The sequence below is a fragment of the Sminthopsis crassicaudata genome, chromosome 1 (assembly GCF_048593235.1).
Source record: "Sminthopsis crassicaudata isolate SCR6 chromosome 1, ASM4859323v1, whole genome shotgun sequence".
Lineage (NCBI taxonomy): Eukaryota > Metazoa > Chordata > Mammalia > Dasyuromorphia > Dasyuridae > Sminthopsis > Sminthopsis crassicaudata.
In genome coordinates this window covers 670,782,507-670,802,521 of record NC_133617.1, presented here as the reverse complement: position 1 = coordinate 670,802,521, position 20,015 = coordinate 670,782,507, and the positions used below count along the sequence as shown (strand labels likewise).

General features: G+C 33.8%; 1 protein-coding gene across 4 annotated transcripts in view; it reads right to left on the bottom strand.

The window, feature by feature from the left end:
- RBM6 (RNA binding motif protein 6) overlaps window positions 1-20,015 on the bottom strand; it is a 106,532-nt gene that overhangs the window by 73,628 nt on the left and 12,889 nt on the right. For 3 of the 4 annotated variants that reach the window (XM_074283302.1, XM_074283301.1, XM_074283303.1), the window contains 2 exons: window positions 19,886-19,975; window positions 9,625-9,694 (listed from right to left, as the gene is read on the bottom strand). The exons of the other annotated variant lie outside the window; for it this stretch is intronic. In XM_074283302.1, coding sequence (XP_074139403.1) covers window positions 9,625-9,694; window positions 19,886-19,975 — 160 coding nt within the window. The remainder of the gene's footprint in view (window positions 1-9,624; window positions 9,695-19,885; window positions 19,976-20,015) is intronic. 4 annotated transcript variants of the gene reach the window in all.

Sequence of the window (20,015 nt, the reverse complement as noted above, 5' to 3'; positions counted from 1 at the left end):
AACTATGTATCATCTAAGATTATATTTTTATCTGTAAAGTAGGGATGTTATCTATAGGACCTATCCTCACAGAGCTATTGATAAGCACTTTCTGAACCTTAAAATGATATATAAAACTGAGTTCTTTTTATTATTTAGGTAGCTAGTCTATACATTAAGAAATTAAAATCAGACATTTGAAGAAATGCTTACTTGAAATGTTTCACCTAAATTCTCATTTGTAAAACAGATGGATATCTGAGGTAATTTTTATGTACTCAGGAAAGTATCTGCATAACTGCTATATAAATATTTGCAAGAAGCAAATTATATGTCCACCTCATGTAAACAAAATGAATATATACACCGTCGAAGCACAAGTTAATATTGCCAGCAAACATGCTTTGTTTTTAAATCATTAGATAAATCTTATTCCTAGCATTCAAGGGAAATATCTGACACAACAGTGCTGCAACACACACTTATTTACAACTGAAATGTTCCCCATCAAACACAAGCATTATACTTTCACACTTAGTAATCAATACTTAACAATGATTTCTTATACATACATACAAGTAGAAATTGCTTCAGAATATGTGGGGAAAACACATGCAGATACCTTTTACTCAGAGAACCACATCAAATACCTAATACAGATAAATGGAACAAAGAAATCACAGGCATTTGTATCACAGTGTAAACTATTCATTCATTACAACTGCCACATAAACAAAAACTAAAGATAGTAATTCACCCTCTTCATCTAAGTAGGAAAAAACAGCTTTATGAAGCAAACAATACACCCTCACAACTAGATAACACAGCATGCTCTGTTCATTTTCATCTTAGGACAAGAAACCTCAAGTTATATCAAATGTAATTAAAAGGAATGTTAAGTGCAAATGTATACATCACAAAGATAAATAAGTTTCAAAATCTTCTGTTTTCTTTTTCTTTCTAGGCAGTGTTCCTTGCTGGGTATTGAATAGTATATCTTAGATGAAAAGGCTCAAGACATAAGAAATCAACTTACCTGAGGCCACTTGCAACAGGTTTCCCAGTCTGCACTTCACTGCCTGAACATGAGGGAGGCATGTCAAGGTTCTGAACTCTGAGGATGTGGCTGGCACCCAAGCATACCACTGACAGTCAACAACTGACTAAAAAGAACTGGTCCCTTTCAATTCTTTCTCAATTAGGAAACACAACAGGGAAAGAGCATAAACTTCCAAATCCAATCAAATCACAGATTGATTGTGAGCCATTACATTTATGTATTTTTAAGGAAAAAAAAAAAAAGATTACACTAATAATTCTTCTCTGTCATATACACACAGAGGGTATATCATTTATTAAACGCCCACCAAGTACAAAGCATTAGGGAAACAAAGAAGGTAAGTTTTAAGAAGCTTACCTTCTGTTGGGGGGTATATAACTTTATAAAGATTGGGAGGGGGAAAAAAAGAATACTACTAAAATCTAATAAGATCACAGAAGAATTTCCTGTAAGAGGTGACATCTGAGTTGATCTTAAAAGGAAACTAAGAATACTGAGGTAGAGATAAAAAGAAATTGCATTTCAAGCACAAGGAGAGCCTATGCAAAAACAAAACAAAAGGAAATGGTCAGTTTTCAGGGCCCTACAAGTAGGCCAGCTCAATGGAAGGGGAGTATATGAAGGGGAGAAATTGGAAATAAATCAGAAAGGTGGGCTAAAGCAAGATTATTAAGATTGGTAAATGTTACTCTTAGGGACAGCAAGAAACTATTGGAAATTCTTGGCCAGTACCATGGTCAGACCTATATTTCAGGAAACTGATTTTGGAAAACTAGAACAGGTTATGTAAAACTATAAAAACAAACAATTTTGAAAAACTCAAGGACTTTAACAGAATGACCAATCACAAACCCAGAGGACAGATAATGAAGCTAGCTGCCCACCTCCTAACATTGAGATAACAGATTCATGACACAGGAGGAGAAACTTTTGATGACAATGTGCTTTGCTTCATTCAGGATATTTGTCATAAGGCTTTTGTTTTTCTTTTTTTCCCTCAAAGGGGAAAAATGGAGATAGGAAGAGAAAATGACTTTTTTTTTAATTGAAAAACATTTTTTAAAATATGTTTTGGCAGCTGTATAGATTATGGATTAAAGAGAAGAGAAACTAGAAGCCAGGAAATAAATGAAAAGTAATTATAATACTCTAGGAGAAAATTTAAAGGCCTGAACTAGGGTGGTAGCCATATGAGTGAAGAAAGGGGAAGGATGTTGTAGAGCTATAATGAACTAAGTTTGAAAACTGATTGACTATGACAAAGGTAACAGAGAATTTAGAGTGACTCTAAGGTAACCAATGTGGGAAATTGGATAGAGAATGATGTCATCAAGAGAAATAAGTCTGGGAGAAGAAATACATTTAGAAAAGGAAAACAATATATAAATATTGTTGGAGAAACCTTAAGTTTCAAGATTTCCAAGAAAATAACTGTGATATAACAAAATTCAATTAATCCGCCCTATAAGGTGGTATGAACCAGGAAAAAAAAAATGATTCTTATAGTAAAATAATTAAAAGTACAAGGAATCTCTTCAGAAATATATTAACTACAGAAACCTTTTCAAGAAAGAATGAAAGAAAACTAAGAGAGTAAATCTGATTAATCTAAATAAAAGAAGGAAATGAGACCAATAGGAATCTAGAGCCATGACAAGATACTAAATCTGTACTGTAATGATAAATACCACAGGAAGGGTTTGGTTATAGGGACTAAGAATATGTATAGTTTTTGTAACAATATGAAAATACCAACCACAGATTGGGAGTCAACTCAGTGTGCTTTGCTTGCCATTATCTCATTAAAAATCAGCCTGTAAAATGAGAAAGATAATTAGCCTGAACTAAGAAACCTAAAAAGCTAACACCTAACAAGCTGATTTAAAGAAAATATAAGGTTCCACATGGTCACATGGTCTTCATCATAAAGCTTAAAGATCTTTTTTTTCTTTTTTTTTTTTTGGTCAAAATTAAAGGAAAAAAAAATTTAAGTTTGAATATAAAGGCATAGTGTATAACATACCACTTTATTCTTATGAAACAGAGAAATTATGTTAAGAGTAGGGTTCTTTCACTTCTACTATACTGATAAAATATTCTGCTGAAGAAACCATCTTCCATATAAAACTATATTATAATGCAGTGTCATCAAAACCATTTGGTATTGGCTAAGAAACAGAGTAGTGAATCAGTGGAATAGGTTAGGTTCACAAAATGCAATAGTCAATGACTATAGTAGTTTGAAAAATGCAAAAATTCCAGCTTCTGAGATAAGAACTCACTATTTGACAAAAATTGCTGGGAAAATTGGAAAACAGTATGGCAGCAACTAGGCACTGACCAATATCCTATACCAAAATAGGGTCAAAATGGGTCCCTGATTTAAACATAAAAGGTGATATATAAGCAAATTAGAACAAGGAATAGTTTTATCTATCAGATCTGTGGAGGAATTTATGACCAAACTAGAGAACTTTATGAAATTCAAAATGTATAATTTTGATTATACTAAATTTAAAAGGTTTTGTATAAACAAAAAGCCAAGATGAGAAGGGAATCAGAAAATTGGGAAAAATTGTTTTACACCCAAGGGCTCTGATAAAGGCCTCAATTCTAAAATATAGAGAGAATCGATGAAATTTATAAGAATGCAAGCCATTCTCCAATTGATAAATGGTCAAAAGATATGAACAGACAATTTTCAGATGAAGAAATTAAAGCCATTTCTAGTTATATGAAAAAATGCTCTAAATCACTATTGATTAAAGACAACTCTGAGATGTCACTTCATACCTCTCAGATTGGCTAGATGACAGGAAAAGATAATGATAAATGCTGGAAGGGATGTGGGAAAACTGGGACACTAATAATACACTGTTGGTGGAGTTGTGAACTGATCCAACCATTCTGGAGAGCAATTTGGAACTATGCCCAAAGGGCTATCAAACTGTACATCTCTTTGATCCAGCAGTATTACTTCTGGGTCTGTGTTCCATAGAGATCATAAAAAAATTGGAAAACAACCCACATGTGCAAAAAAGTTTGTAGCAACCCTTTTTGCAGTGGCAAGGAACTGGAAACTAAGTGGATGCCCATCAGTGGGAGAATGGCTGAATAAGTTATGACATATGAATATAATGGAATATTATTATTCTATAAGAAATGATCAGCAGGATGATTTCAGAAAAGCCTGGAGAGACTTACATGAATTGATGCTAAGAGAAGTGAGTAGAACCATAACACACAATACACAATAACAACAAGATTATACAATGATCAACTGTGATGGACTTGACTCTTTTCAGCAATGATGTGATTCAGGACAATTCCAATATATTTTTGATAAAGAGACCCATCTGCATCCAGAGACAGACTATGGGGATTGAATGTGGATAACAATATGGTATTTTCACCTTTGTTGTTGTTTGCTTGCTTGGTTTTTTTTCTCTCATTTTTTTTTTCCTTTTTAATCTGATTTTTCTTGTGCAGTATGATAAATGTGGAAATATGTTTAGAAGAATTGCACATGTTTAATTTATATTGGATTACTTGTTGTCTAAGGGAGAAAAATACAGAACATAAGGTTTTACAAGGGTAAATGTTGAAAACTATCTTTGTATATATTTTGAAAAACAAAAAGCTATTATTAAAAAAAAAATAAAAGAAATTTCATCTCCCAAATAAAAAAGTATTTAGGGTTCTCTTAACTAAATTTAAACACGAAGTTGCATATATTTCATGAAATAACCAAATATATTTTTCAAAGTACAAATAATTAATTCAATCTTAATGTCTCTTATCACCTGTCTCACTTTTATCTGGAGATACTTTCATCATGTTTTCCCTAAGCAAACAGATGATAAGACATTGAGATTAGTAAAACTTTGTTTTGCCCAAGAACTATACCAAAAGAAACAAATCAAGATTTAAAAAATAAATAAATAAAATTATGCATTGCTTTAGATTAAGAAAGTGCTGGAAGCATGTATTTTTGGATGGTTACTATAGCCAATTAGCTACGACAAATTTTTTGCCTAGCAATTAGTTGCCATCTATTGACTAAAAGTGTTTAAAAATGGCAAGCAACCAATAAAGGGATCTTGCAATAAATTCAGATATTAACCAATACTACTTGATTTTTCTAAGCTCATCCTAAAAGGACTAACACAAGATTATGTGCTCAGGTATCCCTAAAAATGAAGTGTACACATCATATTGCTTGTCTTTCCTCTTATGTGACATAATACAATGGAAAAAATAATCTTTTCATTCCAAGTTCCTTGTTCTTTCCACTACAATACACTCCAATCGAAATGCTATTTTTCACTCTATTTGTGACCACAACTAAGATAGAATCTAATTCGCGTCACATTTTCTTTTCTGTGGTATATGTTTAACATATATTGGATTACTTGCTCTCTAGGGGAAAGGGTAATGGGAAGAGAGAGAAAAAAATTTGCAACATAAGATTTTGCAAGTGTGAAATCTTGAAAATTACCTATACATATGTTCTGAAAATAAAAAACTTTAATTTAAAAAGAAAAAACACTAGAGAACAAAAACAAAAAAACCCCACTAAGTTGTTATAGCTGCTACTATTTTAATGATATCCTTCACAATACTAGCTTATTAAAGCATAGGGAAAACTTAGAAATGATGTTTTCCACTTTGCCACTTCTCAAACACTCCTAAAGCAATCAAGCAGTAATTATTTTCTAACTTTCAAAAAATACCTATTATGTATGCTTTTATAGACAACACAAAAAATAGTACTATGATTATTCTAATTATTTATAATAAAATTCTCCAAAAATCTCCCTCTTTCAAGGCACTTTCATCCTAGGACCTTCAATGACTTGAAGAAAATATTATTCAAAGATATTTTCTTTCAATATGCTGAAATTAAATGAACATAAATAAGCAGACAAAGTAGTAGATTGCCACTAGCTTTCTGTAAGTGATGAACATAAGAATATCACTTAACACAGTATTTGGAATTATTCTGTTTTTTAAATTTTTCTGAAGATTGAGTGATTGAGTGACTATGTGTTGTGACTATGTGTTTCCATTTTTCTACATTCTTTGCTATTCCACTAGTTGGCTAAAAAGCCAAAGAAAAGAAAACTTGATAAAAGTTATTATTCCTTGAAAGCAGATGCCATACAAATATAAAAAATAGCAATCAAATATACAAAGAATGCATTTAGAGGCAGCTAGATGATGAAGTGGATAGAGTTCCAGCCTTGGAGTCAGAAGAACCTGAGTTTAAATCCGACCTCAGACAAACTCACAATTAACTGAACAACCCTGAGCCAGTTGCTTAACCCCAATGGCTCCCACCCAAAGAATACATGTATACAATTGTATGAGAAAAATGAAGTTAATATAGAAATTATTATAGTAATTGTAATAGTGGGTAAAGGGATGAAAAAGGTGCTGGTAAGAAAGACCTAAAGACCACTGCCACTTCTCTATTATAGGATCCAGTCTCCCACTTCTCAAAAGGTCTAAAACCTTTGATCAACTTAAGCAGAAGTGTTCAAACCCTGGGGAAAAAAAGTTCATTCCACTACATCTCAAAGAGCTATTATTTATAATTATTTACAAATAGAAGACCTCTTTTTAGTAGCCTATCTGAGAAATCAAATTTATCCCAACTAGTGAATATATAGGATAAAAACTAAGAAGGGGCAAAAACTGATAGAAGTACTCTTACCTCAACAAACCAGATGTTTCTACTGGCTGGTCTGGAGTCTCCTCTCCCAAACAGAACAGAAAAGATGACACCTCTCCCGTGGACAAAGTTAGAGGTATGTAATACCCTACTTTTTTCTACTACAATTTCCCTTTGTTAATGAGTTTCATTAATTTCAAAACTAGATGTCCTTAATTATTTTAGGAATAGATTCTGAATCATTTTGTGCATGGATTTCTTCAGCAATTTGAGATAACCTACGGACCTCTTCTCAGAATGCTTTTCAAATGAGAAATTAATTATATTAAATACAAATAACAAAATATTTAAAAATAAAATTCATAGATTCCAGGATAAGAACCTCCTACTTTAGGGAATAAAACCTATAGTAAGCAAGAATCTTTCTTTTATGTCTTATGGATTTTCATACCCATTGCTTCAATCAAGCAATAATTTTATCCCTCTCTTATGAATCATCAATTCTGAACTATAGAAAGTTGCATGGTCTCCACACGTTTTTGACATCTAAGCTTCTGTAACCTAAAGAAAACTAAAAGATGCTTTTCATTTGCTGGCACTGTTATTGTCCCAAAAAAAAAAAAAAAAAAAAAAAAAAAAACAGATGCAAGCATAGTCTTACAATTATGCAAATTTACAAAGATATACATTTCAATTATTAAATTTCTCAGAACATTTGTCTAATTCAAAGTACAAAAGAGCTAGCCAATCTTTGCGGTGACCTTAGATAAATACTCAATCTTTTCAAAGCTTGGCATTTATTTTTAAGATTTAGTTTATGAGTAACAACAACTAACCACTCCTAAGTGACAATATGATGATCTCTTTACAAATATTGCCAATTCAAGAGAGAATGAGATGAACACATAAAGTTAAAAAAAAAAAATCAACACTACATCTTGAACTTTCAACATTGAAAGTAACAAGACTAAAGTCAGAGTGATAGAAAACAAAGCAGGGGAAATGAAGTACAAAATTAACTATTCTGCTATGTCTGCCAAAACAAATGCTCCTAAGTCTCTTCTGTTAGGTCAACACTTTAAGAGTCAAAATACATTTTTAGAACCAAGAAAGCTACTCAAGAAATTCCCATGCAGTTCTGCTATTCTTTCAAAAATAATGAAAAATGTTTTTCCTTAGTTGTCCCCCAAAATCAGGAATGTTTAAAGCATAGAAAGTTATTACACATGAGAAACTAGTTTGGGAGGGAGATAACTTTAGGGTACAAATCTCTTTTTGACATTCAATGGAAAATAGAAGGGATAATTTATTTTCATTCAAAGGGAATTCTAAGGTTTACAAACTTAAATAGAATAAGGGTTTTCAAATTATATCAGAGAAATTTTCTTTGTTGGTAACCTGTCTGAAATCCAAATTGATACATAAAATTATTCAACATTTTTACAATCACAATGCCATTTTTAACTTGTAATACAACTCCACCTACAGGTACAGGTATTCCTTTGGTATCCAGGAATTCAGGCTGCAAGGTAAGTTTCTGTGAAGCAAATTTGTTTTTCCCATTGACTTATATAACAAAATTAGTTTTACTAAATATAAAATCTAACACACTGAACTTAAAACATTTTACAAGAATAAACCTGATGGTCAGGCCAAGGATATGTTTTAGTACTAAAAGTCCTTTTTGTAGTATTTCCCCTCATTTTCATTCCCCCATTAAATACAAATCCTTTTTCAAATTTCTCCCATGCATGGATTACCAGACACCATATGCCAGAACTAGCTTCTTTTCATTCTCTGCCTAGATATTCACAATGTTTAATAACATTAGATTGTAGTATCAGATGTTTCCAATGTTTGGTGCCTTCTGATACAAGATATTCAACATGAAAATTCCTAAGTTATAAACTATGGGTTATATAAGTTAAATTAATGCTTTTTTAAAGTAATTACGCAAATTCCAAGTTCTGTTAAGTGATTACATTTAAAAGTAAACACACCTATAAAGTTGGATTAAAAAAAAAAAAAAACCGACTCTCTGTCACTACAGAGTCCTGTAACATTAGTCATCAAGGTAATGGAAGTCTAGGATGACTAAACTAAAATCTATTTAACCCAGCTCACTTGACATTTGACATTTTTATGTCTTCATTACAAAAAAGATGTTAACCAATTTTAATCATTTTTTATACACTAAAGATTATCATAATAAACTTTAGTTCAATTTATAGGCATTTGATATCTTGAAAGAAAAAAGTTTCATATATTTATGTGTGTTTGTGTGTGTGTTTTATATATACAGTGATTACAAAGATATGGGATTGTACAAAGATCTGTAATTCATAAAATGAAACACTAGTTTTTAAAAATCTCTCTGGAAAGCTGGAACCATATTTTGATACAGATTAATAAAGATTTTTAGAGAGCAAACTATCCTAATCTTTTGAGAACTAGTAAATAATTATATTATACTTTGAAATTTATTAATAAAATTAGGTATTTACAAGTTCAATGAAGTATATGCTTCCTGTAAACACACTTTTTAAAAAATTCATACCTACTCCCCTATAATATCATGTTCTAAGGTTTAGATAACTTAAACTGTATTAATTGTTGTCAAAGACAAATATTTGCAATACTGAATTTATATTTTACTCTCACAGAATCTCATCAGACATGAATGATGCATGAATAATTCAAGAATAGACAATTCTTTTGGGAGCAAAAAAGCCCCACTACAACTAAACCAGACTGATATTTGAGGGAATACACCATATAAACCAATAGTGGTTCTGGTCATAGTATTTGTGATTTCTTGAAAGGGATAAATAAATTAGAATACTGAGGAGGAGGAGTATAGTCAAGGATTTTCATATGGCAAAGCACAAGTGCACACAGAAAAAACCCTCACCTGAGCTATAATCTTTTAGCTGCAAGTCTTTCACAGGAATCCCATCAGAAGTCCGAAAAGCATTAAGAATCTGCAAAAAACAAAAAACAAAAAAACAAAAAAAACATGGAGATGAATAAAATCATGATGATGATTTATCCAACAAATATCCAAAGGATATGAACAACGCTCTTAAAAGAAGAACTGCAAACCATTAACAACTACTTTACAATTTTTCTAAGCCACTGTCAATTAGAGTCATAGTATCTCTAGAGATGAGACAATTGGATTCCAGCACCCTCATTTGATATGAGAGCTGGGGCTCGTGGGATTACGTGATCTGTCCAATCTCACAAAGACAGTGACTGAGGCAGGTATTCCAGATTCCAAGACCAAACTATGATGGCTGTGAAAATCAAAACAATTTGACATTTCACCATGTATCAAGAAAATTAGCAAAATTAAGGAAAGATGGAAATAATCACCATTGGACACAGCAGAAAACATATATATTAATATTCTCTTTTTGAAATTATGGATTAGTTCCACCAATTTGAAAACAATTTAGAATTTTACTAAGGAAGTGATTAAAATGTCCATACCCTTTAACCCTGAGATATTCCTGTCAGGCAAATACATACCAGAAAGGCAAATATACCAAAGTATTATTAGCAGGATTTTACATGAAAGCAGAGAATTACAAACAAAGTAGATGTACAATCAGCTGGGGAATGTTATGCAATTTATGGCATATAAATATAATGCAATATTATGGTGCCATAAAAAGCAACGAATAGGAAAATTTACATGGACTGATGAAAAGTGAATTAAACAAAAACAGGAATAAAATAAACATGGAGCACAATAATGTAAATGAAAAAAAATAAAACAAAACTGACTTGCTTAATTATAAGGACCAAATCTGAGTGTGTACAAGAGTCGAGAAAATACACCTCCTGATTTTTGGCCAAGATGGCAAACCATCAAGTTCCTACCCTAAAGTTTGCACCAATTAAAAATGATAAAGAAATCCAATGAGAACTAAAGAAAGGGACTTCTTTCATCCCAGAACTGCAAAAGTCAGCCCAAAAGCAAAAGAAAAAGGGTCCAACTGATGCAAACGTAGAGTAGTCTATGAATATGACCACAGATGGATCAAGGAAACATGTATATGGAGTACAAAGCTCTATATCTGGAAGACTGAACAGAGGACTCCTCTAAGAAAGACCTGGGATGTTTCAGAAAGCAGCAGGGTAAGGAAAGTGTCAGAGAAAGATAGCCTAGGTCAAAGGACTATGAGATCCCTTTATTCTGTGATGCCTGACAGGAGCCTGAAGTGCCAACATTCTTAAATAAAAGATTTAAAGAGATGCTTACAAAAAGAGGGGACTGAATATGGACCACAACTTAGTATGTTCGTTTTTTTTGTTGTTGTTTGTTTGCCTTTTTTTCCCCTTTATCATTTTGTTTTCCTTTTTGATCTGATTATTCCTGTGCAGTATGATTAATGTGGAAATTATATATATATATATATATATATATATATATATATATATATATGAGAATTACACAGGTTTAACATATAGTGGATTACTTGCTTTTTGGGAAGGGGAAGAGGGAAGGGAGGGAAAAAAAAAATTTGGAACATAAGATTTTGCAAGAGTGAATGTTGAAAACTATCTTTGCATGTATTTTGAAAATAAAGCGCTATTATTAAAAAAAAAAAAATTAAATCTACTCTCTCCATGAAAAAGAGAGGGGTTGGGGGAGAAGGAGATTAATTAACCCAGGAGCTAGAAATCAGGACAGGAACTCAGGAGACCTAAGAGAAAACTAAGTAGAGTTAACTACTTCACCCCAAAACAGCAGAGGGGGAAAGGCACAAACCCCCAGCTTTGAAACTAAGGTTGAAGGGATGAATAAATTAAAGAAAACCCTGAGCAATATCAAAAATTATTGCAAGTCTAAAAATCCCCCAAAAGGAGAAAAATTCCATGACTACAAGCAAAAGCATGAAGAAGAAAAAAGAATCTTCTAGATATCTTACATGAAAACCCAGAAGAAATAAAGCAAGAGATTAAAAATGAAATAAAAACTCAAAAATCCAAAAGAAGAACTGGAAGGAAACAAAATTCAAAGGAGGGTGTGGTAAATCCAAGAAACGTAATCCCTGAAAACTAAATAAGATCAATAGCACCCTGACACAAGAAGAAACAAAATCAAATGCCAGGGGAAAAAAATACAAACAAATATAAGATATCTGACAAAAAACAATTGCTTTAGAAAACAAGTCAATGAGATAATTTTTAAAACATCAAGATCTGTTGGGATTACTAGGTGAGAACTGAGGTTGTCTGGATGGTGACAAGGTGAGAATTCAGGTTTTCTGGACAATTACAAGGTGAGAACTCAGGTTGACTTGATAGAGGGGGCAAGCTCATTGGCTGGGGTGGTTCTTCCCAGAAGCCCTTGCATTATCCCACGCCCATTCTCTGGGAGAATAAAAGCGAGGACTCTCAGAGAAAGAAGAGGACTCTGAATTGCATCAGGCTTGACGGGGCTCTCTGCAGGAAGGGAAGTCACTTCTTTGGACAAGAGTTAACAGCAACTGCCTGGAGACAACGGTTCATTACAGGAAGAAGAATCTGTCGGAGAGATTTGAGTAGAAGACACAGCAGATCTCTTCCCAGAGAGCGATCCAGCAGCTTCTGGAGACGACAGCTCGCTACATTTGGCGTCCACACGTGGGGCAAGGACTTTTGCTTATCCTGACAAGAGGAGCTAGACCAGACCTTCGCAATTTGGCGCCTGAACAGGGATAGACACAGTCCTGATTCCAGTGGAAAAGCTTCCAATCTAGATCTCAGTCTCTCTGACCCAGAACCGTGAGTAACGAGGAAACTTTGTTAAAGATTAAGTGAGCGTGCTAATAGATAAATAAGGAACTTAACTTGTTAAGGGCTAAACCAGGAATCTCTTATAGCTGAAATGGGGCAGATGTTAGCTATATTCAATCCCTGGACCTCAGCCGACTCAACCTCAGCCCCAGACGCAACCTCAGCTCCATTCAGGAGTGGTACTATAGAGAGTATAATCAACATAATTGAGGAGCAGAGTTTACTTGTAACCTGGGTACAGATTGCTAAACTCTTGGCTGCATTAAGACGTACATCCCCTTGGTTCTTAGAGGAAGAAAAGATAGATGTAGATAAATGGAAGCTAGTGGGATATGAAATGAAAGAATTTCAAGCAAAAAATGGGCCTCGTTCAATTTCTGCAGAAGTATTTTATATCTACAACATAGTTCAATTAGCCTTAAACTATCAAGCAAGTTGTAGGAGAAGGAAAAGTTCTAAAAATGAACAGAGGAGGAAGTGTGAGGAAAAAAGGAAAGATCAAGATCTTTCCCTAGAGCAAGAGGATTTAAATGAGGAATTATGGTATGATTCTCTTGAAGAAGCTTCAACCCTGCCTAGAGAACAGATTATTGACAGGCCCACATCAACCCCACCTTCAGAGATGGAGGAAGAAAGAGGGGAAGAGGCAGAAACACAAACAGAATTGCCTGTGAAGAAGCCTAAGCCTATGACAAGATTAGAAAAAGCATTGGTTAAAGCTAAGAGAGAAGGACAGGATATAAGTGATTTTATACATGCATATCCTGTGATTGAAAATACTGACTCTGTAGGTAAAAAAAGGAGAAGATATGCACCTTTAGATTTGAATAAAATTAAGGATTTGAAAAAAGGTTGTACCCTTTATGGGGCTACATCAGCTTATGTCAAAATGTTACTAGATGGTTTGTCTTATGAAGTCCTAACCCCGAATGATTGGAAATCCATAGCAAGGACATGTCTGGAACCTGGAGAAAATTTATTATGGCTTGCGGAATTTCATGAATTATGTAAAATTCAAGTCAGATGCAATTTGGAAATAGGAGTTAACACACAATTCACTTTTGAGCACTTAGCTGGTGAAGGTCAATATGGAGAGAATTCGGAACAGATTAATTATACCATGACAATATATGAACAAATTGCTAAGGCTGCAATAAAAGCTTGGGGTGTCCTTCCTGGACAGAAAGATCGTGGAGAGGCTTTCACTAAAATACAGCAAGGTCCCAATGAACCTTTTGCAGATTTTGTGGGACGTTTGCAAACTGCTGTCAAAAGAACTATTGGAGAAAATTCAGCTACAGAAATAATGACCAGACATCTGGCTAAGGAAAATGCCAATGAGATTTGCAAAAGAATTATATGGGGATTAGACAAAGATGCTCCTTTAGAGGAGATCATAAGACGCTGTGCTACAGTGGGAACAAATGCTTTTTACACCCGGACAATGATGAATGTGGAAAGACAGGGTCCCTCATGGCAAGGGCCTTCTAGAGAAACTCGGAGATGTTTTCAATGTGGAAAAATTGGACATCTAAGAGCTCAGTGTAGGTATGGAGATACAGTGAAAAGACAGGGTGAGAGAAGACCTAAAACCCCATGTCCAAAATGCAACAGAGGATTCCATTGGGCATCAGAGTGTAGAATAATTCAGGGAAATGGGATGAGGGGCCCAGGTCCAGGGCCCCAGGCAAAAAAGACTTGGGGCATGATGGCAGCTGATGTTACACCTAAAGAGCCTTTAGAAGGCCAGGATTCTGATTTAATCAATCAGCAGAGAAGCAATCACATGGCAGAAAGGGATTACCTGATAAGTCAGTCAAAAGGCAATCAGATTGCAAAAATGGATTACACTTGGGGAGAATACAGGCCTTTTAAACCAACAGGGCTGTGTCCAGTGCAAACAATTCCAATGTAATTGCCAGATGATGAGAAGAGATTTAGAAAGTGGTAAATAGAAGGTAATTAGATAGGTTAACTGCCTGGGAGAGAGGGTTTGCTTGTATTTCTTCAGCAGGAGAAGGAATCAGATGGGTGCCAACGAGTCATATTCGCCTTGTCCATCAGAGAGAGACAGAAAAAGAGAAAGATCTCAAAATAAAGGAGAAGATCTAAGAAACATCTGACACTGAAAGAGCATGGATAATAAGAAGACTGTTAAAGAACTTAAAAACCAGCAGGAATCATTGGACTTCCTCACACAAGATGAGAATAATGGACAATGGACTTATGGACATTTATAAATTTTCAATTTATGATTATGATTATATTATATACTTCTAGCATGTGTTATGTTACTATGTTACTATGTGCTTATGTAATTTATGTAATTATCTGTAATACTTCCCATATTGATGGATTTATGTTTCAAGGTCATGACTGTCCTATGTTCTAAATCAAAAGAAAGGGGGAGATGTTGGGATTACTAGGTGAGAACTGAGGTTGTCTGGATGGTGACAAGGTGAGAATTCAGGTTTTCTGGACAATTACAAGGTGAGAACTCAGGTTGACTTGATAGAGGGGGCAAGCTCATTGGCTGGGGTGGTTCTTCCCAGAAGCCCTTGCATTATCCCACGCCCATTCTCTGGGAGGATAAAAAGAGACAGCACTGGGCACAGAGGGCAGATTGGCCTGGAGAAGGATAAGAGCTGGAGGAGATTCAGAGCCAGGATTCAAGAAGAAAGACTCTCTGCATTACATCAGGCCTGACGGGGCTCTCTGCAGGAAGGGAAGTCACTTCTAAGGACAAGAGTTAACAGCAACTGCCTGGAGACAACGGTTCACTACAGGAAGAAGAATCTGTCTTAAAGATTTGAGTAGACACAGCAGATCTCTTCCCAGAGAGCGATCCGGCAGCTTCTAGAGACGACAGCTCGCTACAAAGATCCATGAAAACTAGGGTTGAAAAACATTTTTTAAAAAACTAGAAACCATATTTCAAGAAATCACAAATCCAAATAACCCAGATCCATTAGAACAAGAGAGCAAAATGAAGGTAGAAGGGATACACCAATTCTCTTCTGAAAAAAGTTCCAAAGAAAAGTCCTAAAAAGGCCACAGTCAAAATCCAAAATTCTCATACCAATATAAAATAAAATAAAATAAAATAAAATAAAATACTGCCAACAACAAGAAAGGAGCAATTCAAGGATCACAAATGACCTGACAGCTTCAACTATAAACAAGAAGAGATCTTGGAATATAATATTCCAAAAGTCAAAGATAGGCTTACAACCAAGAATAACTCTGAAAAGCTGAATACAATCCAACTAGGAGAAAACAAACCTATAATGGAACAGAAATCTTTCAAGCATTTCTAATGAAAAAATTGGAACTCTTGAAATTTAAAAAAAAAAAAAAAATTGAGAGAAATAGAATGGTAAATTTAGAAGAATTTTTTTTTAATATCTAAGCATCCTTAATATATGACATTAAATTTTCCTTCCAAGACTGAAAACAAAAACTACTTTCTAGTGATTTAAAAAAAAAACACTTCTAAAATTATTTTTAAAATATGGTTGATGTTTAATACCATTTACAATATCTCTCCTAAAAGATAAATAGTATAAAGACACTTCTCAAAGAAAGAAATTCAAACTATCAAAATATATTAAAAAAAAAAAAAAATGCTCCAAATCACAAATAGAGAAAAAAAATTAAAACAACTCTGAAGTTATACTTTACACCCACCAGACTAATAAAAGTAGAAAAGTACACTTGGAGATATTAGGGAAAGCAGAGAATACATTTTTGGTGGAATTGTGAACTGTTCTAGCTATTCCCAAAGGTAATTTGGAATTATACCCAAACAATTACTAAATTGTGCAAACTCTTTTGACTCAGCAATACCACTACACTAGGCCTATACCCACAATAGAGTTTAAAAAAAAAAAAAAAAAAGAGGAAACTGACCTTTTGCACCCACACAAAAATGTAGAGTAGCAATTTTTATAATGACAAAGAACTGGAAACTAAACATGATAGGCATGCCCATCAAGAGAGAGAAAAAAAAATATATGGTATATCAATGTCATGGAATACTACTAAATCCTAAGAAATGACAAAATAAATGTTCAGAGAATCTGGAAAGATTTGTGTGAAGTGATAGTGAATGGAGACAATAGAAACCAAGGAACAATTTCTATAACAGCAACATTGTAAAGAAACACAATGAAGAGTTAAGAACTCTGATCAATGCCATGACCCACCACCATTCAAGACTAGTAATGAAACATGCTACCCACCTGACAGTGAGGTGATGAATTCAAGATACAGAATGAGTTATTTTTAGACATGGCCAATATAGCTATTTGTTTTGACTGACTGTATATTTGAATCAAGACTTTGGATAATTTTAGTTGGAGGGGGAGAGAGAAAAGAGGTTACTGAAGCATTTAAAAAGTACAGAGAAAACAAAAGGAAAGTCAGAAAGAAAGGCAAAGCAGGACAACTTTGATAATACACTGAATTTGTTTGATAACTGCATCCATACCTGCATAAGCATCCTTTTTAATGTTCTACTTTGCTCATCTTACTTAGTGTTTAAGTTTAGAACCCAAAAAAGTATGTACTACTAAGAATTAAAAATTTCTTAAGTATATTTTACTAGAATTTTGTAACACCTGCAAAATCTTCATCAGTTCTGCTCTCAGAAATAAGACACTTATCTTTGGCTAACAAAGATAAAGACTTATCAAAAGAGAACACTGGGAAAACACAACATCTCCATACTACACACTATATATAAAGTAGCCTGTGAATATGTAATCTTGCCTACTGTCGTCTTGAGTATTTAGTGTTTTTGACATGATTAGGCAACATGTTTAGATGAACTACAATCTTCATACCTCCATAACAGCAGAAGCATCACCTTAATTAAAAGTATAACCAAGGGCATAAGCTAAACAAGTTTAAAAAAAAAATCTCATAAAAGTTAAATTTCTATGCAAAATAGGGCACAGAATTACAAAAATACTATCCTTCTCATTGGAAAAACAGTCATAAATATATCTAGTACACTGAGAAAACAAGGAAAAAAGCAAAGCAAAAGAAACCATTTCTCTTCTTTAAGTCATGTCACAAAGGCCCAAAAGTTACAAGCTAACAGTCCATCTGATCTAACCATTATGGAGAGCAATTTGATCCTTTGATCTACTGCTGGGTCTATATCCCAAAGAGATCATAAAAAGAAGGACGGACCTATCTCTGGAAAAATATTTATAGCAGTTCTTTTTGTGTTGACAAAGAATTGGAAATTGAGGAGATGCCCATCAATTAAAGAATGGCTGAACAAGTTTGGGTATATGATGGAACACTATTGTGCTATTAGAAGTGATGAACAGACAGACATCAGAAAAACCTGAAAAGCCTTAATATGAACTGATGCAAAGTGAACAGAAACAAAAGAACACTTTTTAAACAGCAATACTGTATGATGATCAGCTTTGCATGACTTAGCTATTCCCAGCAATACAATGAACCAAGAGAATTTCAAAAAACTCAAGAGGAAAAATGTCATTCATACCCAGAAAAAGAACTGATGGAATCTGAATGCAGATAGAAGCATACTATTTTCACTTTACTTTTTTTCAGAGCTGTGAATTAGTATAACCACTCCAGAGAGGAATCTGGAATTAAGCAAAATGAAGACTAAAATTTCCATATACTATTGTATTCCACTACTAAGCATATATTCAAAGGAGTATATATTCTTGTGTGTGTGTGTGTGTGTGTGTGTGTGTGTGTGTGTATACTGAGTATATACTCAAAAGAGGACATTTATAAAAAGAAAAGCTCTATATATGCTAAAATATTTATAGCAGCACTTTTTATGGTAATACTAAAAATCCAAAAGCAATATATCGCATTAATTTGAGAATGGCTAAACAGTAGTGCACCAATATAAAAGGCTATTATTAAACTAAGAAATGAATATATCTACCTTGTGAAAATAGGAAAAAAGTATAAAAAGATTTATATGAATTGATGCAAAATAAATAGAGAATGGAAAACAATTTTCATAACGACAACAACAATGTGCATGGAAAGAACACCATAAAACAAAAGAAAACGAATGTTGCAGACAGTTAAAAAAAAAAAAAAAAAAAATTAGTTCCAAAGAAGAGTTATTAGAAGATAGTTCCCCCTATTAGAAGACAGCACAGGGAGGAGGAAGAAAATGACCCCAGGTACAGAACATTGCACATAATGTCAGATTTTTTTTTTTCAATGTATTGTTGAGTTTTGATGAATCTTTTCATCTTTACTTTAAAAAAATAAAAAAAATAAAAATAAAAATTGGGGCAGCTAGGTGGCGCAATGGATAGAGCACCAGCCTTGAATTCAGGAGGACCTGAGTTCAAATCTGGTCTCAGACACTTAACACTTCCTAGCTGTGTGATCCTGGGCAAGTCACTTAACCCCAGCCTCAGGGGGGGGAAAAAATCTTTGATATAAGGTATGATTTGCTGGGATAGGAGAAATGGAAAAAAGAAGGGAAATCTCAGTAAAACAGGAACAAAAGATATGCATAAAATATATTAATAAATAAAAGTCATGTCACCCAAAAGCCTATTTTGATACTTTATATTGCAATATTCTAGAGATAGACAATAGCAACATTTCAGTTACATTTTTCAATGTGAATACTGAAGACAGATACATATATATACATGCATACATACAAACATACACACACACACATACACACTTTCATCTCCTCTCTCTCTCTCTCTCTCTTAAATATATGGCATAACATAAGATAAATAGAAATGGCTGTCTCCCATTTCCCATTTCTAAATGAAAAAAAGCACTAATGCTAGAATCTGAGGACCTAGATTCAAATTCCAGTCCTCTAACTGGATGCCTCTCAAACATCTTAAACTCAACATGTCCAAATTGAACTCATTACTTTTTCTTCTAAAACCTTCCTCTCTTCCAAATTTTCCCACTTTATCTCACTCCACATATCCAATCTGTTATTAAATCCTGTTGATTCTACTTTCATATACTCTCTTATATATGTCCATTCTCTATATTTTGACACTGCCATCACCCCTGGCACAAACCATAATCGCTTAGACAATTCCAATAGGCTTCTTGTTGGTTTCCTACCTCAAGTCTCTCTTTATTCCCAAACTATCCTCACTCAGCTATCAAACTGATCTTCCTAAAACAAACTTCTGACTATGTCACACACATTCCAATTCTATAATTCTAGTCATTCCCTACTACCTCAAAGATCCAATGTAAAATTCTTTGCCTTTTAAAGCTCTTCATAACCTGGTTCCTTACTACCTTTGCAACCTTCCTATACCTTATTCCCTATGAACTCTACCATCCAATGGCACTAGCTTAGCAGTTATTTTTTAAAATTAATATATACTCACATCTTCTTTTGTTGCATTTTCAGGCACCCCTCCTAGTCGAATAAGCCTGCTTGGCTTCTCTTCAGTTGGGCCAGTCCTATAATCCTGATCCTTGAATACAGAATGAAAATTATTTCAATTACAAAAAATA